The 23893-nt window shown below is 42.2% G+C and overlaps 1 protein-coding gene across 4 annotated transcripts in view; it reads left to right on the plus strand.

Annotated features, from left to right (window-relative positions):
* Pkhd1 (PKHD1 ciliary IPT domain containing fibrocystin/polyductin) overlaps positions 1–23893 on the plus strand; it is a 466475-nt gene that overhangs the window by 22793 nt on the left and 419789 nt on the right. For all 4 annotated transcript variants that reach the window (XM_028868108.2, XM_037199703.1, XM_037199704.1 and 1 more), the window contains exons 9-22: positions 297–371; positions 1586–1650; positions 2110–2149; positions 3420–3490; positions 9555–9656; positions 10659–10754; positions 13002–13143; positions 13693–13807; positions 14619–14897; positions 16432–16521; positions 16608–16698; positions 19681–19823; positions 22147–22277; positions 22941–23116. In XM_028868108.2, the coding sequence (XP_028723941.2) occupies positions 297–371; positions 1586–1650; positions 2110–2149; positions 3420–3490; positions 9555–9656; positions 10659–10754; positions 13002–13143; positions 13693–13807; positions 14619–14897; positions 16432–16521; positions 16608–16698; positions 19681–19823; positions 22147–22277; positions 22941–23116 (1616 nt within the window). The remainder of the gene's footprint in view (positions 1–296; positions 372–1585; positions 1651–2109; positions 2150–3419; positions 3491–9554; positions 9657–10658; positions 10755–13001; positions 13144–13692; positions 13808–14618; positions 14898–16431; positions 16522–16607; positions 16699–19680; positions 19824–22146; positions 22278–22940; positions 23117–23893) is intronic.

Below are 23893 nucleotides of genomic sequence, written 5' to 3' on the forward strand. Positions count from 1 at the left end.
TGCAGTGAAGGCTCATCCTCAGTAACTGTGCAGAGAAAGCATTGCCAATGTGGAGATGAGGGGGGATTTTGGGGGAGAGGGGGTAAAAGCTCCATTAGCAGCAGGGAAGCGTAGGCCTTGAAGATACCTCTACTCTGTGGAAGAAAAGTCACAGTCTTCACTGAGGCCCCTGCAATGGTACCTGGTAGGTTCAGAGGAGAAAGTTTGTAACATGCAGCCTTTTGGCAACTATGTTCACTGGGAACACTGGACTACTCTTTCTTGTCTTTGTTTCTCTTTTTTGTCCACCATTCTAGCCCATTAATCCTGGAAGCTGGTAGAGACAAATGGCTTACTCCTTGTTCCCTTGTAAATAGGCAGACAGGAAGCTGGTGAGTATTTTGTTGTTGTTATTATTTTCTTGTGAATGAGTGTGCTTTCAATTTCTGCCACAGCACAACCACATGCACATACATGGATCTTTTTTAAAATATAAGACATGTGTAAGAGTTAGCTGTCTAGTCTTTAGACTCACTGGAAAAGATGAAGGAATCAGGTATCAGCTGAAAATAAAAATTAAAGTAGAATCTAAAACCTTTGGTGAAAACAAGTAGGCACTGCTTATTAAAGGCATAACCCCCCACCTCCCACCAAGGCTTGTCCAGTGCTCTAGAAGTTAGTCAGTCATCTTGTGATTTATACCTATGGTTATTAGTCTCTCTTTGCAGAAGGCACAGGGTTTCAGGGAGCAAGCAGCAGAGGTGAGCCTGTGTGACTAACCCTGTATGACTAACCAGCCTCCAGAATCCATTTCCTAACCACTGTAACTATAATGACCAGAAAAGCATACAACATCTGAAACATCCTTTCCCCCTTTTAATGTGCTTGTGGTGTGCATATTTGTGTATGTGTGTTTACATGGGCATGTATGTGTGAATCTTTACATCTGCATGCATGTAGGTTCAAGTTTGGTGTGTGGAATTATAATAGATCTCCTTCTCACCCTCCCTGTTCAAAGAGACAGGCCCTCTTAATCAAACCCAGAGCTAGAGATGACTGGTCGTACCCATATAAAGTCCCATCCTGAAACATTTCAAAAGGAGTGTCTACATGCTCTGGGTTATATAGCCACAATTTGGCTGGATTTTTACTTCACTTTCAACTAGGTGGATTAATGTTCCTTTGGGGATATTACAAGAATTGTGTGCTATGGCCTGGCTTCTTGGGATGAGTAGTGGAGCCAAATTCTCTACCATAGTTTCTTTTTACTGTCTTCAATTTGTTTGCTCGAATTTGCCTGTTTTCAATTCTCATCTTTGAGAGGTTTTATTTTACTCAACATAAAATAGATTTTTGGAAAGAAAAGACTAAATAGAAATTAGGAATAAGTTAAATTTTGTTTCCCAGACTGTGCATTTGGCATGTGGCTTATTTATTGACAATTCCAGTTATCATTGTCCCTAAGGATCTGACCATGACCTTATTATACCTTCAGTATGTATCAGTTTTCTCTGGCTAATTTGACTTTTATATATTGATTTCTTTAAAGAGTTGGGAATTCTAAGCAATTGTCTGGTTATTCTTATTTCAGTATGTTTTCCCTCAGTTTTCCTATCCAGGAGGAACATGGCTTTGGGACTGTGCAGTGCCGTGTGGAAGGCGATTACATTGGTTTGTTTTAGAACTATCTTTTAAAAGACTCACCCATTTCTTTTGTGGTATCCAGAAAGGAAAACAAAAACATATTCATCAGACGTTATCATGTGAATAATAATTGCTACCAAAATAGCTTCAAAAAACACTCACTATGCAAAACAGTTTCCATATCAACTAGTTTATTCATCATAATCAGTAATTTTACTTTACAAGTGATTATGTAGACAATGTCAACCAGTGGGTTAGGATTTAAATCATGCTTCATCCAAATCTAAACCCCAGGGTTTATTTGCCCTACATGTGTCCATTTTGTGGTGAAAGTTCATGGGATATTTTCCTGGGCAACATGAAAGAAATTCCAGACTTGGACAGTAATGATGATAGATATTGGAGCTTTGGGCCTAGGGTAGCAATGTCCTGGCCCAGGAGATTCATGCACAGTTCTGCATCCATGTCTGTTTCTTTGTGTTTCAGGTTCCCAGAATGTTAGTTTCTCAGTATTTAACAAAGGGAGGTAAGTAACTGGGGCAGCTAAATCTGTCTGTGTCTTGTATTGTCCGTAACATCCTGGGTACTACTCTTTAACTTTTATCATTTCAACTGTACACCAGTAGGATGTAGAAAACTTGCTACACCTTCTTGGTTTCTTTCGCTTGAGTGAGCATTGTGTCTCACTGTCTTACCTATGGGCATCATAAATATTTCAATGCAGGGATGATACAGAATTTTAAGAACTGGCTCTTAAGTCAAAGTGCAGTGAATCTACAGCTGTCAGGTGTGTGTTGTGGGACACAGTTTTCCTGAGACAGACACACTGTGTCATTATAGGAATTGCCTTATTCAAGATATAAAGAGTTCATATTTCATCATTCTTTGGAGACACAAATAAACTAGGATTCTGGATTTCTGTGTGCATCTTCCTTCTTGTTTTTGTCCTTAAAAATGCATTATTTGATATTAATTTCATTGTGATTGTATTAACACATTACATATGGGTATATAGCTCAAAATTTGGATTTGTTTTATCTTTTTTTCTCCTTAAGTACAAAACTGATCTACTTTATTATGGGAATCTACTGTATCTATCTATCTATTGTAGGAATCTGCTCTATCTATCTGTCTATCTATCTATCATCTATCTCTCTATCTCTCTATCTGTCTATCTATCTATCTATCTCTCTATCTGTCTATCTATCTATCTATCTATCTATCTATCTATCTATCTATCTATCTATCTATCTATCATCTACTGTAGGAATCTACTATATCTATCAATTGTAGGAATCTACTGTATTTATTTGTCAATTGTAGGAATCTGCTGTATCTATCTATCTATTGTAGGAATCTACCGTATCTATTTATCTATCAATCTATTGTATAAATCTACTATACCTATCTATTGTAGGAATCTACTGTATCTAATTATCTATTGTAGGAATCCACTATATCTATCTATCTATTGTAGGAACCTACTATATATATTATCTATTGTAGGAATCTACTGTATCTATCTGTACATTAGTTTAGTATTAGGACCATTCATATTTGCTGTTGCATTTAATGCTTCTAACGATCTATAAAATAGAGATTATTCCCATACAATCATTTTACCTATGAGGAAAGCTTTGATCCATTGATACTGCTTTCTGGTTATCAAAAGGAGCTGGTGTCCAAATGGTTAAATTTACTAGAAGTTATTCTGTGAACTTCCTTTCAAGCAGCCAATTTTTAAAAAATACAATTGTAGGTGACATTTTACCAAAAGCCTTTGTTTTGCTCTGAAGGTCAATGGTGCACAAGGAAGCCTGGCTGATCAGTGCTAAACAGGACCTGTTCCTATACCAGACACACTCAGGTACTCTTTCCCTTCAGCCCATCTTCTTCATCCCTCTCCTCGAAGTGCACTCAACGTTAGACTCTCCTTTTCTTTCTTCGGGCTGCTTCTCTTTGGCCATTAACATGACCTCTTGATTCTGGGTGAAATTAAGTTGCTTGTATCCGTGTCAACTCTGGTGCTTCTAGCCCTGCATCGCTTATGTTCTGAGAAATGCATCACTGGGTGCTTTAGTTATTGCGCTTTCCTCATAGCTCTCATGCACACAAATGTAGATGCTGCGGCTCAGTTATGCATTGTGGCCTCTTGATGCAAGCAGGAGATGAGGAAAACATGACACACATGAAGTTGGTATCAGTGTACTGCAGCATACTATTTTACAATGAACTATAAGCAAGAATAAGCACTATAAAATAACAGGGAAAGCATAGGAATAGTATACTATAATAAGCAGATTAAAGTAATTAAAATTAATTATTATTAAATCTAGATTGTACATATTTGTGTTATGCTTTTTATTACATTTTAACACTTGTAGTGGGTAGCCATTCCAGCTTGGATCTGGAAGTTCCAACCCCCATTGAGACTCTGGTAACTGTCATGCCTACGAGGTGGGGCGAGGGGAGGCGCCTGGGGACCTGAGAGCTGTATGGGCCAGCGTTCTCTCTGTGCGCTCTCTCTGTGCCGGGACGCTGAACGGTCTTTGATGTGGTTGAAAACTAGATAGTTGTAATTTCCTCAGTTATGATAAAAGATAAGTTAGATATAAAACTTTAAACTCACAAATGTAAGATAGATAGGACATCTTCTTTAATATTGTAACTATAATTCTTGCTCGGTAATTGTTTTGTTATATGTGGTTTAACCATGTTAAAGTTAAAACCTTCCTTTTTAAAAAAAGAAAAAAAGGGGAAGTGCTGTGGATATTGCTCTATATAAATAAAACACTGAGGGCCAGTGACCAGGCAGGAAGTAGGTTGCCAGGCAGGAAGTAGGTGGGACAAGGAGAGAGAAGAATTCTGGGAAGCCGAAGGCTGATGGGGAAGACACTGCAGCCACCGCCAGGACAAGCAGCATGTAAAGACTCTGGTAAGTCATCAGCCACGTGGCAAGGTATAGATTTATAAAAATGGGTTAATTTAAGATAAAAGAACAGTTAGCAAGAAGCCTACCACAGCCATACAGTTTATAAGTGATATAAGCATCTGAGTGATTATTTTATACATGGATTGTGGGACTATGGGGCTTGGGGAACCTGGAGAGAAGCCCTCCAGCAACAAACACTGTATTATTGTGTGACAGTTTCATAATTCTTAGAATGAACTGTAGCTATTTTACTTCCCATCCCCTTCTCTCATCCTTCTCCAATGGCAGAATAGTAGGTTTGTATGCACCAGCATTACCACGAATATGTGTGGTGTGCCCTGTGATATGTCCTTACAGTAGGCTTGCTGATGTCACTACATGACAAGAAGCTTTCAGCGCCAGTACAGTCCTATGGGTCTACTGATATAGTTGTGATTTGTTGTTGGTAGATGCATTGCCAAGCAGCATTTGACTGTATTCAAAGAGGCTTGATTGTAGACTTCTATATAAAGTCTATGGATATAGACTGAATGAAATAAAGAAGAGTTGTGCCTTCCTCTGTGTTCTAAAAAGTAACAGAAGAAAGGTGACAAAATACAATAGGACTTCTTTCTGGTCATTCTAACACCCACCTCTGAATTCATGCATTCATTCAATGCTTTATGACTTACCTATTTTGATGCTAAGCTATGGTGATGCCCTCTGATGACCAAACTCTGATACTGAAAGATGAACGCTGAAAAGTAGGAACTTGCCTGAAACTGTGAAGTCAGTTCAGTGGTGGGCAGCTGGTTATTTCCAGAGAGCATACAGTGTCTGGGTTTTAATACAACCACAAAACCACTGAAAACATGTCTGTGAGGGAGGTTCAAATTTTAGAATTTAGATTTTAGAAAATAGACCTTTTCAAACGAGAAAGCTATCATCTCACAGACCATGAGACAAATGCCATTCATTTTCTGGACAGCCCATCTTACTGGAGCTGGGTTCTGACCACTGCCTTTCTTGTCTTTAAATAGTTATCTAGTGTGTTTGAGAGATGGTGAGAAGAATCACCCATGCTGATGAATACAATGATAGGAGCAGAAAGATGGTCAATCTCTTATTGAGTGTTTGGCATATAATCTCAGTATTAATTTCTTTGAACTAAAAACTAGGGTTCATTGCCCTTATTTTTCTATGGAGAAAACAAGATTAAGAGGGGATGCAACTTACCCAAAGGTCCTTGAAAACTAGTTAAAAACTCCATGCATGTAACTAACACCCTTTAGGAAGCATGTTGTCTCTGGTACCCAACCTCAGGCTTCCACGATTCTGCTGTGACTATAGATGCTGGAGGGGTAGGCTGACAGTACCTGTGATCATTTACTTCATGGCCTGAAAACATAGAGGCATGAGCATTTCCATAGAGGAGGAATCCCTGGTGATATGGACAATCCACAGAGTCTGGGGCCGAGCCTTTTCAAACTGGCACTCAGTAACTAGTCCAGTGTGGTTAAGCCCCTAAATTTCAGAGTCTGGATTCAGCATATTTGAAATGAATAATGTGGTGCTTGTCCTTTTAACTCTAAAGATTGTCTAAAGTAGTTGGTAAGGAAGAATATTTGAACTCACGCAGAATTTCTCTGTTCTTTTTATGAGCATGCTTATGGAATAACAAGTTTCTTCATTTTGTTTCCCATATACTTCTTAAATATGATGTCTATTTTTATTTTATTTTATTGTTGGTTTTTTTTTTTTTTTTTTTTTGAGACAGGTTCTCTGTATCGCTCTGGCTGTCTTTTGAACTTGGTTTGTAGATTAGGCTGCCCTCGAACTGCCTGCCTCTGTCTCCCAAGTTCTGGGATTAAAATAGTGTACCATTACACCCGGCTGGCACATCTGTTTTATCTGTATTACCACTGTGCAATTCTGGGCCCCGTAGTCTCCTGCATAGTTTGCTCTAGTGATTTCTAAGGGGTTCTGACTTGACACTTATGCTCCGTAGATCCATGTTCAACACATCCATATATAGGATTCTCTATATCAAGCACACACCTGAGGCTTCTTCACCATGCACATCCTCTAAAGCAGTGGTTCTCAACCTTCCTAATACTGTGACCTTTTAATACAGTTCCTCATGGTGTGGTTACCTCCAACCAAAAATCATTTTCATTGATACTTTATAACTGTAATTTTGCTACTGTTATGAATAGTAATTCAAATATCTGGTGTGTAGGGTGGTCTTAGAAAATCCCTGTGAAACAGTCATTTGACCTCCCCAAAGGGGCCATGACCCACAGGTTGAGAACTGCTGCTCTAAAGGCATTTCATCTTCTGTGAGAAATAGCTCAAGCGTCTGTCTTCACCTAATGTGCTTCTCCAGCTCACTCTTCTCCCCTCCTTCTCCCTCCCCCTTCTCCCTGTCTCTCTTCTACCTCTCTGCATATTCTAGCTACATGATATGCATTGTGCAACCTTTTTCCTATTCTGGCTATTGCTTGCTTTAAATGTCCCCTCTCCCTTTTATGTGGTCAGTTATTATTATTATTATTATTATTGTTATTATTATTATTATTTTAATTTTCATCCTGAAATAGAGTCTTACTATATAACCAAAGGTAGCCTTGAATTTGTTAGACCCTTGCCTCAGCCTTCCCAGTTCCAGGACTATAGCTAGACGCATACCTTCATGCTCAGCTTTCCTTGGTCAGTTTAAAGTCATCCTTTAAGAGTCAGTTCAAGCCGGGCGGTGGTGGCGCACGCCTTTAATCCCAGCACTCGGGAGGCAGAGGCAGGCAGATCTCTGTGAGTTCGAGGCCAGCCTGGGCTACCAAGTGAGTTCCAGGAAAAGGCGCAAAGCTACACAGAGAAACCCTGTCTCAAAAAACCAAAAAAAAAAAAAAAAAAAAAAAAAAAGAGTCAGTTCACATTCCCGGAAAGTTAATTCTCTACTCTGTACTCCCACTCACCTCTAAGCCTCTCTAGTTCAGAGACACTCTAATTTAGCTGACCTGAAATTGTGATTATACTCCATATACATACACTTTCTTACCATACTCACTGCCTGAAGAAAGGAACTACTCCGAATTCCTCTTTATCTCCCTAGTGCAATAGAGTAGACACTGTGAATGTTGAAAGAGATTGTACTACAATAGATGTTCTAAAAGGCCAGGAAGCCTCTTTTCCTAGTGAACATTAGTGAATGCAGAGACCTGCAGCTGCTCCAGATGTGGAGGATAAGTGATGGCCGAGTGCTCACATCTAAATGAGACACTCCTGGGCTGACTCCCCAGGGGAGACCTTGCCTTGGAGGAGGTGGGAACAGGAGGGTGGTGATGGATTGGGGGTGAAGGCTGGGAGGTGGGAGGAGGGAGGACAGGGGAATTCGTGGCTGATATGTAAAATTAAATTAATTATAAAATAAAAATATTAAAAAAAAGAAATCAAACACTTCTTCTAAGTCTCAGGAAACACCATGAAAGAGAAGGCAGAAAGAATGTAAGAGCCAGAAGCAGGGAGGGAGGTATAACATGCCCCCTTCCAGGCATGGTCTAGTCACTGCCATCTTGAACTCAGAGCAGCCACAGTTACCTGCACTGGACCTGCACAGCCAGGCTGGCCTGTTAGCCATCGGTTATAGAGGAAGAGGGTTTCATGAGGTCTTACCCCTCTCTGTTTAACTACTGGATACTGAAAGATTCTGGAAGGGCGATGTCATTGTCTTCGGTTTGGGGCCCACTGATGAGTGTGCCATGTTCCAGTGGATAGTACTAAATTTATGGCCAAACACCTTGGTCAAACTCAGTGAGTGATTGGACAAAACAAAGACTCGAGTGTGGGAAAAGGGTTTGTAGGGACGGAAGGGTGTTGAGAGAGTGGGAGGTGAAGGTAATGAGAATTCATTTTATTCTTGTATGAAGATGTCAAGGAACAAAGCAATTTAAAAAAAACTTTCTATTTTGAACTTATAAGCATTCATGACCAGTCCTTGCACAAATAAACTTATTTTGTGTCATATTCTCAATATGTGTCTACTGTACATTACAGTATAAATACATGTAAGTTTACACTTAGCTTATCAAAGAGTACAACTCTTCTTTACCCTGAAAGGAATCAAACTTCATACTGTGAGTATTTAAAGAAAGGTCAAGGGGCTGGAGAGATGGCTCAGTGGTTAAAAGTACATAGTGATCAAGCAGAAGACCTGATTTCAGTTCCCAGCACCAACATCAGGCAGCTCAGAATAACCCGAAACCTCAGCTCCAGGATAGTCTCATGCCCTTTTCTGGCATCTGCAAGTGTCCCCGCCATATACACATAGTTAAAAAAAATCTTTAAAGAAATTATAACGTGAAATCCTGTGGTTATGTATCACATTGCAATAGAGTGGTGGTTCTCAACTTTCCTAATGTTGCAACCCTTTAATACAGTTCCTCATGTTGTGGTGACCCCACACCATAAAATTATTTTGTTGCTACTTCATAACTGTATTTTTGCTACTGTTATGAATTATAATGTAAATATCTGATATGTGAGCCAGCAGGGGTCGAGACCCACTGGTTGAGAACCACTGCTACAGAGGCTTCAGCTTGAACGAAGTGTGGGTGAGACATTGCATGTACCCTATGAAGAAGCTTGCAGCATGGGCAAGAACTAAGGATGGGGTAGTGGGAGTTCCACTGAGTGCACCCGTTGTTGATTCTTCCATGTGGTGTAAACTACTATTCCCCATTGTTAAGTTAAATCCCTGGTGTGAAGAGACATATTTCATAAGAAAGTATAAGGGATACAAAGGCTTTTGCTGACACCATGAGTGACCTTCCCTATAAATGCTGATCCTGTTCAATATATATTTAGAGTCCTTTTGTTATTATGTGCATTTAAGATGACGATTAGAAAAAGTTCAACTGTTGCTGGACTTGCAGTATAAGAATTGTGTTATAAGGGTTTCTCTTATTGTGTGGGGGGCACATCACATTATATATCTAGAAGCTTAGGTTTTTATACACTCTTGCAGAAATCCTATCTGTGTTTCCAAAAGTTGGGAGCCTTGGTGGAAGAACAGACATCACCATTATAGGAGATTTCTTTGACCCTTCTGCCCAGGTTACCATTGCAGGTAATTATGTTGAAATGGTTGAAAATGGTTCGTTTTTTTCAGTGTTGTAGGCATTTATATCTCTAATGACTCAGGGCTGCGAGGGGAAGCTTTCTTACATTTTAAACGTTCACCTACCTCTTTCTTTCTCTCTTTCTTTCTTTCTTTTCTTTCTTTCTTGCTTGCGTGTGCTCATGTGTGTGCATGGCATCACGTTGTGTGTGCTCATTCATGCATGTGTGTGGCATCACGTGCCACAGCACTTGTGTGGAGGTCAGAGGGCAGCTTGTAGAGGTGGATGCTCTCTTTCTGGAGATCAAACTCAGGCTGTCAGGCTTGACCAAAGGCACCCTCCCTCACTGAGCCTTCTCTCTGGTCCTGTATTTTTTGGTACCGGATGACTCTAAAGTCTTTCACCTTTATGTGTGGGCGAACAGATACAGGACTTTTGTCCTGTCACCTTGCAAATGTGCCACAGGGACAGGGTGGCATTCAGAAAGACTCGTCATATGTGCAGATTTCCTATCCTAGGGATGAAGAGAAGGGAAGCCGTAGCTGCCTTGTCCCAAAGCTCTACTTTTACTAGAACCTGCCCTTCATATCTTCCATCTTTGAATGAGTAGGTGGGCATTTCCTATGCAGACTCCTCTGGAGTGTTCCTTGGGAGACCTTTTGGTGGCACATTTCTAGAACCTTTTGTCCTGAAACAAGGGGGCTCCTGACACATTCATGTGGCTCTTACCCTCCCCACTCAGCAAGCAGGCCAGCGGCTCCTCAGTGAATGCAATTGTTTTGTGTGACTTGCTTTCTTACGTCCACGAGCTGCCCCACACCCATACTCTACTGCACTGCCCAGTCCCTTTCCTGACCTCCTTCTGTCGGGGTGACAATTTGTGACTGTCCAGATCTCACGGCTTCTCTCTCTCTCTCTCTCTCTCTCTCTCTCTCTCTCTCTCTCTCTCTCTCTCTCTGTGTGTGTGTGTATCTACACGTGTATTTATGAATTTAAAAATTTCTCCTTAGGCATCCCATGTGACATTAGACGTGTGTCTCCCAAGAAGATTGAGTGCACCACCAGGGCTCCAGGAAAAGGAACAAGGCTCACTGCTCCTCAGGCAGGTAAGGAAGTCATTAGGGCTGCCCAGTGAACTCTCTACATCATGCTTTAAGATCCAGAGAGTAGAAGAAAACGTACTTGAATTGTGTCTCAGCAGTGTGACTGGATCCCTAATGCCATGGGCCAAGCCTTTCATATCAGGGAACATCTTAGATTCAGTCACTTGCAGAATGGCACTACATCCCTAGCCCAAGCCATATGTCTAAACAATAGACTCCAGGCAGAACATAACTGCCCCCCCAGACACTGTGGCTATTGAATGGAATCCCCAAACTGCCGCTCTGCATTTGGTTGGAGGGTTGTATATGTATTGGCCGAGGAGACGGACCAGTGAAGCGTGCTCTGGTGCGCTCATAGCAGCCACAGTAGGTAGGTCAGTGAGTAAGGCACGATGGGGTATATTTAAATGCTGTTTATCTCCCCTGTGGGCTTCCCCCCCCTGCTGATATTACAAATGGGGACATGCTGTGACGCGGCCACCAGCATCTGCCTCCGGTGGACAGAAACGGAGGAGGCGAGGCAGCAGGTTCCACCTGTCCTTCTTAGTTTGAAGCTCCCCCATGTTCTGCTAAGCGTTAGGATGAGAGGCTCCAGTGCAGTTAAGCATAAGGAAGGTTGGCATGTTGCTCTGTCGAGAGCCACAGCCCGATGCTCTGTGCATAAGGCACTGACCTAATGCTTAACGATGTAGTGAGACAATTCGAAAGGCTCAGCACCTATAAGCAGAGTTGCCCTGCCGGAGTGAAACCTTTCTAAAGACAGGGCCTTTGCTTTGTGGAGACAAATGCAAAGCTCTGGCTTGAGAATTCTGGAGCTCCCAGATCCCCGGTGTTTACTTAAGGAGAGCTCCCAGCCAAGGAGACAAAAGTATTGAAACAAGTAATGCAGAGAAAGTGTGTTTCCTGCATCAGGAAACAGAAGCCGGTTCCCTTGTTGAGCATTTCCTGCTTAAGCTGCTGCAGTTGTGGGAGGGTCGTTTCCGGAAAGGAGCTTTTTGAGTTAGTGATGCCCTTTATGAAAAGCTTTTGAGGTTTGTCCTGTGGAAGTAGGGCAAAACACCACACAAAGCAGTACTTCTCTAACATGGCTGATTCTTGTCCTCTCAAGACAAGATGATAGTAGCATCTAAGGAGTAGAAACCAGGGATGCCTCCCATTCAGCAGTGTACAACACAGCCCAACAACAGAGTTGCCCACACTAATATAGCAACAGTGTAGAGGTTGGTTGAGAATCCCAGAGTTAGAGTAATATTCTTAACATGCTCCTAAGTCTCTACTTATCCCTTATTTACACTGTCTATCTTTGGGGTCAATGAGGAGCAACATCGGTAGTTTATAATAATAGTTATCATAGATATGCTTTATTGAGACTTACTCTATTTCTAGATTCTTTTAGTCTTTGTATATTGTTTCTGGTTACTGCTGGCTCTGTTTTGATATATGAGTGAAGGGAGACACAGGGCACTGAGGAATGCCCCTAAACTTCACTTTTAGTAAAGGGTGGAACTAGACCCTGAATGACCAATCAAGATGACTATCTAATATTGATCAAGATTAGTATCCAATATCGGTGCACATATGCCTTTTGACTCAGGGTTTGCTTTATATACAGTGTAAGTTAATAAGTAAACCATCATTTAAAATGCCACGTAATAAAGTTATGCCACTGAATGGTTTTGTGTGCAGGTCAACAAATTGAGGTCATGATCATTGAAAACTTAAAGGATTGACAGTTTTTCTAGGAAAAGGGAATTTTATGGAATAGAACATGTAGGCTGAATTAGGCCTCCAAGGATACTGAAGTTCATGTCCAACTTCAGAAGGTGCAAAGTCAGGCCACACCACAGCTTACCATCACACAGACCACCTTTTCTGAATAGTAGCACTTATTTTGTGACCTCTCCAGGATTTGGCTTTCTTCTGTGGCTGCTGAAAACACTTTCTAGTCTTCTCTGTCCTTTGAGAGCACTTCTCATTTTAACATTTCTCATCAAGCTGTTCTTTCCAGGAGGCTACCCAGGGAAATTTTTTTATTTATTTATTTATTTATTTATTTATTTATTTATTTATTTATTTATTTATTTATTTAATTGCTTTCTGGAAAGTTCCTAGTATCTACAGAGGCTCTCTTGGTCTCTGGTGATTCATCTTCACTAATAACATCTGCAGCGCCTTTCACCTTGTAACTTAAGTGGGATCTTTGTGAGGAGGAACACTGCTCGGTGGTTATGGGATATACATGTCTTACAGGCAATCGAGGACTTCTTTTTGAAGTTGGAGATGCTGCTGTGGATGTGGAACTGAATGAGGCCACCCCAGGGTACAGGTGGCAGATAGTCCCCAATGCCAGTTCTCCATCTGGATTTTGGTCAAAGGAAGGGCAACCTTTCAGGTATGTCGTAGATAAAGTGGGAATCCATATCAAAAGTATAGCAACTAATGCAGGCAAGCTAGGACCCAGGGAACAATGCGGTAGTATTTCTAGAGAATCACTTGTCCCATGAGCCCATGGTGTTTGGCAGTGTTCTCAGCCAGTGTTGTTGGCCATTCTGGTGACCATATGACCTTTTGTAGCTGCACAACCAAATATTGACCATTGTGTAAAACCCATATTTCCTGTAACTCTAAATCTGCTTTGGAGATGAGTGGTTGTCTCAGCCAAGCCGCCACATTGTCCCATGGTATGGCCATGATCTCCTGGTAATGATACAAATGCAACGGGACTTGTAGATGTGTAGAGACTGACATACTGAGATTGTGCAAGTGTGATTGCTTTTTCTAGAATCATCAGAATAACACTGTAGTATAAGGCAGTTTTTTTTTTTTTTTTTTTTTTTTTTTTTTTTTTTTTGTCACTTTCAGAATAAGGGGTGTTGTATGTTGGCTCAGTGATCCTGGCCTCGTTGAGCCTCACCTGACTCTGTGTTCCTCTGTGTTTCAGGGCACGGCTCAGTGGATTCTTTGTGGCTCCAGAGACAAACAATTACACATTCTGGATCCAGGCTGACAGCCAAGCTTCCTTGCATTTCAGTTGCTCAGAGGAGCCAAGGACTAAGGTACTCACCCTCCTCTGGGCTGCCTTTCCTTTGTTCACAGTCCTTTGCCCTTGAAAGAAGAAAGGATCAGAGAGAAAGATTTCCTGTTCCATAGTTGTAAAACACCACTGAAAAGCAATTTGGATGACTATAATGGTATTGTAAGCCCAGCATTATGCTACAGTTTACAACCCTGCTTATTATTTTTATCCCTGTGAAATATGCATATGTCCACTTTCTAGAGAAGATAAGAAAATTGAGGCATTGAGGGATTGATTGTATGGCCTGTTCAGGACCACTTGAATAATAAGAGAAGTAGTCACAATTCAAAATCAGATTGGTTTGACCCTCAAACTTGTGCCCTTTCCACTATGTATGGGTTAGTATCATGCAGGAAGCATCTGTCAGCCTTGGACTTTTTAGAAAGCAGTTGAGGTCCACTTGTGCCTTTGGCAGAGACCCATGATGTTCTTAGTATGCTCTCTGAAATTTATTTGCTTGCTGGAGAAAGCCATGGATTTTAATGAGCTAGTGCCATTCTAGGTCTTTCAAGGGTTTAATGCGATCTTTTCACAGCATCACACAGACATAGAATGTGAAGGCAGAGGCTGTTCCTAAACATAGCCTGTAAATTCTCTCAACTACTATGCAGTTGAGAGAGAGAATGGAGGAGGAGCGGGGAAGCAAACGTAGCCACAGGGTCAAAGTCAGTGGACTAAGTGGTTGGAAAAGTGCTTAGAAATGTCATGTCGGTAGCTTTTGAAATGCTCATTGAGCACAAAATGCATGGAAGATTCACAGAGTTGACCGTGATTGGCTTATTTGGGCACAGGTAGAAGTGGCCTCTGTTGGAGTTGGCACTGCTGACTGGTTTGATTCCTGGGAGCAGAAAGGGGACGAAGGGAGTTGGCAACAGAAGACCACTAAGTTAGAACTGCGGGCAGGAGCCAAGTACTACTTGGAAGCAGAGCAGCGTGGGATAGCCCCCAGCAGGGGGATGAGAATTGCTGTCCAGATCCACAACACCTGGCTGAATCCTGATGTGGTCAACACTTACCTTCTGGAGAAACACCAGATCCGAGCCCGAGCCCAGAGACTTCCAGAATTACAGGTCTGTGTGTCTTCTCAACCCCATGAAAGTGAGCCATGGGGAGAGGGGAGTCTTCCTCAGAAGGAGTACAGCTGACTGAGAGTAAGAAAACCTGAGATGCATTGACAGTTCTTCTGCCACAGATATAGGATATAGGGCTATAAAGATTAAAATTATTTTCTTTTCTTTGTCTTTAAACATTGCTTATTATTGTTTATTTGTATGTGCACGTGGGTTCCAAGGCTTGTATGTGAAGGTCAGAGGACAGCTTTCAGGAGTCGGTTCTCTTCTACCACGTGGGTCCCTGATATCCAATACAGCTGGTCAGGCTCAGTGCCAGCCCCTTACCTCACTGAGCCATCTTGCTGGCCCTATGAGTATATTTTTTAATGCATTCTTAGTATTGAGATTATCTTTCTTGCTGACTTATTTCTGAAATATTTGAATTCTAGTTAAGTCCTTAATTGTTTTTAGATTTATTTTACGTGTGATTATCTTGCCTGAATATATGTCTTTGCATCATATGTGTGCCTGGTGCCTGTGGAGGCCAGAAGAGGGTGTGGGATTCCCTGGAACTGGAGACTGGAGTTACAGACAGTTGTGTACCATGACATGGGTGCTGGGGATTGAACCCAGGTCCTCTGGATGAGTAGCCGGTGCTCAACTTTCCAGCCTCATGTCTTTTCTTTGTTGAGAGCTTATTTCTCCAAGTACAATCAAGGTCATTTAAACACACACACACACACACACACACACACACACACACACACACACACACACACACACCACGAAACACCATAGCTTTTTGACCTATTATGGGCTTATTTCCCTAAGTGTTGTGTTTATGTATAATCTGTCAAGGTGTGCTTTGAGTCTTTTAGTTGTGCTCCGTGTCTTTGTTGAACAAATTCTGTATATTTTCTGTTGTTCACTTTTCTATACAGAGGTGATCAATGTGGACACCACCTTCTACGACTTCTAGTTTAATAGTAACACGAGCATAAAGAACCATTGAGAAAAGTAGAACAGTGCAAGTTATTCTTGAGTCCTCCCTCAGGACAAAGGCATAATGTACCCAAGAGAGGACATCTGCTGGGGGCAGAGTAGAGATGGAATAAGCCCCCATGAGAGAGTGGGATGCCATGTGCTGGCTGCGGCCTCTTAGGCCACTCCTTTAAGGCAGCATTTGGTGAGAAGGTCCAAAAATGAGGTGAGCAGTGGCCACCTTTACATGATGTACTCTCAAAATGTGGTGTTCAGTGGCCACCTTTATATCATGTACTCTCAAAAGTGTGGTGTATAGTAGTGACCTTTATACCATGTACTCTTGGAAAAGCAACACAGATAAACAGGGAATCAATCACTCATGTTATTCCAAGAAAAGTTTCATTTGATGGTGACACTGTTTTCCAGAGATTTCTAGATCTTGTGTATTTAGAAAACTGAAACTGTAATAAAATGGAAACATCATTCCGAGGAGCTGTGCTCTCTCCCTAGACTGACTCTGACTGCAGTCCCTGCGTATCAGTGAATTTTGTCTCTCTCCACTTTTTAGATGTTGAATGTGTCAGCTCGAAGAGACTTTTTCCTTACTTGGGACAATGTCTCTAGCCATCCAGTTCCTGCCAACGCTACAGCTCAACAGGTGAGTGTCTCCTGCCAATAATGAAGGGGGGCGTGGGAGCTTTAGACCTGACATTTGAATGACTGCATTTCTATTCATTTTAATAGATCCAAACCGCCATTGAGGAGCTGCTTGTGGTCAAATGCAATCTGGAACCAGTTTCAGCTCGCATTCTACTCCGGCTTGGATTTGAGCAAGGTGTCTCCTGGGTGCTTATGGTCCTCTCTTCTATTGCTGTTTTCTTTTTCTTTCTTATAACATAGGAACAAGCCCCGTTTCTTTACCAAAGTGCTAATAGATTTAAATAAAAGCAGGACGTTGGATCCTGATGGAGTGACCACGGGAGTAGCTGTGCATTTGGGAGGGAGATGGTTGGGATGCATGTCAACCGAAGAAGTATTCTTCTTGATAGTTCAGCAGAGAGAAACGCTGTTCAGAGAGTTTCTTCTAAATAGGGAGAAGAAACAGGGTATGCATGGCAATGGTAATGTCTAAAAAAAATCTCGTTTAGTTCAAAATCAAAATTTGTGTCAATGATTTTTGTGTGTGTGCTGATGGAGATCAAGCCCTAAGGCTTTGTAGATGTTCCGCATGAGTTCTTCAATTGAGCCATACTAGTATCCGTTTAATTAAAAAAAAGTTTTGAGACAAGTTCTCACTAAGTTGTGGAGATCAGTCTTGAACTTGTGATCCTCCTGTGCCAGCTTTCCAAGTAGCTGGGACTGCAAGCGTGCACCACCACTTCTAGCTCATACAAGGGAATTAGTATATAAGAGTGCAGGCAAGAAATTCTTTTCTTTTTTTTTTTAAATTTATTATTTTTTTTTGTTTTTACATCCCAACCACACTCCTTTCTCACTATTTCTCTTCAGATACAGGTGGGCCTTCCAGGGATATCAGCCAGCCAAGATATATCAAGTTGAAGAAATTCTTAAAATGTGCTAATGTGCAATTTTGCCCTCCCCAATCAATGGACAATGCATTCTGAAAACTATCCCTAAAGTGAACTGAAGTTGAACTGAGGGGCTAGAGCAATGGTTAAGAGTATTTATCAGTCATGCACAGAACTCAGGCTCAGTTCCCAGCATCCATTCCAGTTTCAAGTAATCTGATAGTCCCCTTTGATGGTCATCCATAGGCTCCTACATGCATATGGCATACTCCCTACACTCAGGCACACATAAACATAAAACAAGCAAATAAATATTTTTTAATTGACATTCCCTCTCTCTTGCTTTTATATAGTTTTTCCTATTTTGGTACACTGTAGCTAGAGTTTTCCTGCCTTGCCCATAGTCAGGACAAATCTTTGTCACCCGCCAGTCCCACAGCCGCTCAGACCCAACCAAGTAAACACAGAGACTTATATTGCATACAAACTGTATGGCCGTGGCAGGCTTCTTGCTAACTGTTCTTATAGCTTATAATTAATCCATTTCCATAAATCTATACCTTGCCACGTGGCTGGTGGCTTACCCGTGTCTTCACATGCTGCTGGTCATGGCGGCAGCTGGCAGTGTCTCTGCCTCAGCCTTCTGCTTCCCAGAATTCTCCTCTCTCCTTGTCCCACCTACTTCCTGCCTGGCCACTGGCCAATCAGTGTTTTATTTATTGACCAATCAGAGCAATTTGACATACAGACCGTCCCACAGCACTTCCCCTTTCTTTTTTTTAAAAGGAAGGTTTTAACTTTTACACATCTCCAAAGTCAGCTTGGTATATTTGGGAATTTGGGCGTAGCTTCTCTTACTACTTCCTGCTGGAGGGGGGCGCTGTATCTTATGGGGACACAAAGAAAATTTTAGGATCATGGAGTAGTCCGTGAGACCGTATCGTCTGAGCCAGTTGCCTTGAAAGGATTCTGGATGTTGGATCATCTGGGCCATGGTGTCATCAGAGACCTTTCAGGTGGTCTTGGCTGGTCAAACCTGATATATCTTAATCTAGAACAAATCCATAGCCTCTGGCTTTCTGTAGAAACAAAAACAGAGCCTCCTTTCCAAAGCAACATATCCTTACATCCAAATTTTGAAGTCAAGGTACCTTTAAAATATACATTTTGGCATAACTCAACAACTTTTGCAATCAAATGTTTTTCTTCAGTTACAAATATCAAAGAGAACATAATCCAGATTCTCTGTGTGGTAGCCATCTTTATGTGGTTTATTTTTTATATTACCTTGAGCCTATTGCTTTAAACTGCAGCCTTTTAAGCCTGAAACGGTGCTGTGGCTGCTGGCTCTGCCCACTTCAGCTTCCCAACATGGCGGTGGTACGTTTTCCGCCAGCTCTGGGAGCCATCGTGGGTCTGTGCTTTTATGCAAGCAGCGTGTAGCCCAGAAACCTCTTTTTGTTTTGCACTAGCAAAGGCTAAATCCACCACGCAGCTTAATGTGCCACTTGCAGAGGCCTCATTCCCGCCATACTGCAGACTGAGCTCGCACGCTAGGAACCTGCCAGTAGCTCAAACCGGCAGATTGCCTCTCATTTGAGAGAGACAATTAGGAAGCTGTTTTTAGCTCCATTTTAGAATCTTTTCTCAGGTTTTAGGTAGAAACTTTTGCCAACACGTTGGGCACCATTTGTAGCTAGAGTTTTCCTGCCTTGCCCACAGTCAGGACAAATCTTTGTCACCCGCCAGTCCCACAGCCGCTCAGACCCAAGTAAACACAGAGACTTATATTGCATACAAACTGTATGGCCGTGGCAGGCTTCTTGTTAACTGTTCTTATAGCTTAAATTAATCCATTTCCATAAATCTATACCTTGCCACGTGGCTGGTGGCTTACCCGTGTCTTCACATGCTGCTGGTCATGGCGGCAGCTGGTAGTGTCTCTGCCTCAGTCTTCTGCTTCCCAGAATTCTCCTCTCTCCTTGTCCCACCTACTTCCTGCCTGGCCACTGGCCAATCAGTGTTTTATTTATTGACCAATCAGAGCAATTTGACATACAGACCGTCCCACAGCAGTACACAGAGAAAATTGTATTACTATTCCATGTTCTATGGTATCCAGAAAAGATTTCTCAAAGCTAGAACCTTCCAATTGGAGGGTGCAAGGCCTCTGGACTCTTCCCATCTCTCTCTAGGCTGAGGGGCCAATGCTACTGTTTATTTCCTACCCACCTATTGTCTTGTCTCATGGCTGTGCCTATATCCCTATTTATTTGAATTATATACAGGCCTAGAAGGTTCCAGCTCTGATGGGGTTCTCACCAGTTCAACGGAACCCTTCTGTGGCAGATTCAGCCTTGGTCAACTTCAGCACCTTATCCTAAAACCCTCAGCTGCCAAACATGGCTACCAGCTGGCGCAGTACCCATATGTGAGTACCCCCTCTCACGCTTCTAGGCTTGGCAGGTCGGGAGGAGTTGACATTATTCTCTGGGTTTGAAGCTAACATGGCAGAGGCAAAGGGAATGACTGAGATAATTTGCCCAGTGCATTTTGAGCTCAAGTTTGACATTTCTTAGCTGCTTCTCCAGGGCCCCCTGCTTGTGTATTGCTACCTGAGAATGCTACTGTTAGCTAGAAGGCCTGTGGACATTTTTAATTGTTTAGATATTTTCTTTGCTCTCTACACTTGAGAAATAGTGCAAATCTTGCAGACAGATTCTGGTTTTGAACACTGATCCTATATCCTGCGTATTCTTAATATTTATTACTTACGTATGGCATGTCTTAATTTACTCATCTCTAAAATGGTTAATGTGGTGCAGCTCTCAGGAATGTGGTGAAGATTAATATAGTAAGATGTTTTGCATCAGTGAGGACCCAGTTGAGGGTAGTTGTTTATTATTATTATTATTATTATTATTATTATTATTATTGTTGTTGTTGTTGTTGTAATTAAAGCAAGTAAATAATGGATCAGCTGACACACCTACCCCCGTGCTATTTATTTAATTTTTAAAGAATTTCATACATGAGTACTGCATGTACATAAATTTACATAACTTTCACCCTCTCTCTTCCCCTTCCAACTCTTGTGTTCCCCTATTCCCTCTTAAATTCATATTCTGCTCTTTTAATTATCACACACACACATACACACACACACACACACACACATATCCTTCAGAGTCTGTTTAGTATTACCCATGCATGTATGTGTTTTGGGGGGCTAGTCCCTGAAGAAGGTTGATTTTCCATTTCTCAGCAGCCCTTAATTACTTGTAGTTCCTCATCTAGAGGTGGGACTTCAAGGTTTCCCTCATCCACATTAGAATGGATCTTGGCTGGTCATTGTGCAGGTCTTTTTCAGGTGACCATATTGCTGGGCTTCCATGGGTACAACTTTACTGTCATATACAAAAGATACCATCTTGTAGCAGATGTTCTGGTTCTCTGGTTCTTACCATCTTTCTGCCCCTTCTTCCAAAACATTTCTTGAATCTTATGTGTAGGGGTTGTGTTGTAGACCTATCAGCCCAGGCTGGGCACTCCATGGTCAGTTGTTTTCTGCATTTTGACTAGTTGCGGATTTCTGTGGTGGTCTCTGTCTGCAATAGGAAGACACTTCTTTGATGATGAGTGAGAACTGCATTTAACTGTGGTATAAAAATAATTATTCAGAATGTAGTTGGGAATTATACTACTTTTAGGAAAGTTGACCCAATTCTTAAAAACTTAAATATTTTTAAAGTGACTATTTTACTAGACTTTTCCTGTATGTGTTTCTATATGTGTACACATAATCATGGAAACCAGTAGAGAGCTTCAGATTGGATTTGGATTCACAGATGGTTGTGAGCCACCATGTGGGTGATGGGAATGAGACACAGGCACTCCGGAAGAGCTGCTGGTGCTCTTAACTGCTAAGCCATCTCTCTGTAGTCTCGATTTGGTAGCTTTTCTATCTTCCTAAAGAGGTGTCATTCACTGGTTCTGGAAACCAAAGTGAGTGCTTATGGGATGGCAGAGTTCGTGATAATTTGCATTCTTCCCAGGTGAGCTGTAATGGGAGTTGGGCTAACTGTCTCGAGTCAGGGCCCCATTCCATCTTCAACCTCTTCTCTATTGCAGGCTCATCCTGAGGGGTACATTTGCCCTTTAGGGAAGAGTTGTAAACGCAGGGAATTATTTTTACTTGTCATAATGGGAGAATCATTATTGGCATTTAGTAAGCAGATTCCAGGGATGCTGTTAAATGTTCCATACTGTACAGGACAGCTCTCTCAGTGGTTACCCTGCTCCCTCAAAGGCAAGAACATGGAAGTTGACAGTCCCTTCTCTGAAGCATCTTTGTGCCAAACGACATTGCGTTGTATTGAGTTTAGAACTCAAGCATACTGGGAGTTAGAGTAGAGGATACGTGACTCTGTGAGGGCCCACAGCTGCCTGGGTTAAAGCAGGTGTGTTACAACTGACATACTTTAAAATCCTCATTGCTGAGCATAACACTGAACTTTGAAAAGGGTCACCATCAAATACTGTGTTTCTTTTGGCCTCAGAGAAAGTAATTACACTGTGTTATGTTCTGGCTTGGTTGAAGAGGTAAAGAATAATGCTTTGGGGCTTCCTGCTTGACTGGACCTAGACTCTTGAATAGCATGCAGCAAGACCTGGAGAGGCAACCTCCTGTCACATCGTCTCTGAGTTGCAGCTTCTGGCAGTGTTGAACTGAAGGGCCTATTTGATATCCACAGCTGTGCATTGCATACAGAGGCCACATAAATGGGACTGCCCTGAAGATGACTGTTTCGTTCATATTTGGCATCCAAAATATAACGAAGAATACCACTTGCAACTGGAGTCTCATGGAACCTCACCCTGAGAGGTAGGTATGATGGGGAGGTGTGGGTGGATTCTTCCTGCTGGTGTGTGTGTGTGGGAGGATTGGATGTCTTAGAGACTGTGGCCCCCTTGAGATACTGAGTATTCCATTTGGGCCTCAGATACTAACTTGGGGCTTTGAATTTATTTATTTGACCGGACAAAGCAGTTTGACTTAAGAGAAACAATTACGAGTATGGAAGGAATCTGACAGGACCCTAGCATCACATTAGGGACAGAACTTATAAGACGTTCTTTGACATGAGGAGAATTGAGGCCCTGAGGATCTGCACTTCACTGAAATGCATTCAGCAAGTGGTTCTGTAATAAAATTAAGGCACCCTGGTCCATTGATTCCGTTCTCTGTCTAGACATTTCTCATTGCTCTTGAAGTTGTTTTAAACTTTGAAACGAGTCAATAATACAGGAATCCCCAGGATGATCCATACATGGTTAGAGCCTGGCATGTAATCTGTCTATTTAAGACGCACAACTACATTGTTTTTTGAAAGTGCTGCTGATGGATGCCTAGTGTTGTGAATGAGTGACTGACTTGAAATGACTCACCAGTGTCGTAGATGGAAGTGGGCTGAGCCCAGGGTATCGGGGGCTGTCTGGAGGAGGCTGGAGACCTTACCCAGAGTCCCCTCCCTCTCTGCTTTGGCAGCTGGCAGTTCACTTGCATTAACCTCTGGGATACTTGTGTGCGTCACTCTGAGGATCTCCAGTCTTCTCTGGCAAACACTGCGTTGCTGGTTCATCAGATTGACATCCTTCCTGTGGCCCTGGAGGCAGGCCTGCTCTATCTGGATGAAATCATCCTTGCAGACACAAACATAACAGGTGATCGCCACATCTGCTGTTCCCTTAGGCCTGCCTGTTAAATGCCTATCTCAAATACCCACCCTAGACATTGCTCTTCTCTTCCAAAGGAGAGAATGGGGGATTCTTCAACTTGCCTGCCATGGTTTGAAGGCAGATGGGATTGGACATGTGTGCCTTTACTTCTATGTCTGTCCAGCTAGCTGCTCTCTCTCTCTCTCTCTCTCTCTCTCTCTCTCTCTCTCTCTCTCTCTCTCTCTCTCTCTCTCTCCTGTTTATCTCACTATTTTATCTTACTTTTTGTGCTTGTACTACTAGGCCCCCACTTTACAACTTTCTGGCTCTGAAGATTTGTTCTTCTCATCTGTAAAATGGGCGTATGAAGAGCCAACATCAAGATTAACCAAAGATTAATACAAAATTACCCTTCGTGTCTCCTGACCCAGGAAGGACTTAAAACCATAGAAATTGTGATTATCACTGCTATGCCAGCAGGGCCCCTTCCTCTTCTCCAGCTTCAGTGTCGCTGTACACTGTCACACACAGTGCTAGAAGCAACACGCAGTATTTGCTCTTGTACACAGACTCCAGATTGGATTTATGAGTCTCCAGATGGACAGCAGGTACTTCGGGGACCCACCTATCCGTTTGGTCCTCCCAGACTCCTACCACGCAGTCAGAGTTCACTTCTGATTCACTTTCCCACAAAGTTTCCTTTGGCCGACCTCTCTTGGGGACAGTGCCCTCGCCTGGCTGTGCTGGCCTCTGTCCTCAGGACACAGGGCCTGTCCTGATGAG

The sequence above is a fragment of the Peromyscus leucopus genome, chromosome 16_21, assembly GCF_004664715.2.
Source record: "Peromyscus leucopus breed LL Stock chromosome 16_21, UCI_PerLeu_2.1, whole genome shotgun sequence".
NCBI classification, from domain to species: domain Eukaryota; kingdom Metazoa; phylum Chordata; class Mammalia; order Rodentia; family Cricetidae; genus Peromyscus; species Peromyscus leucopus.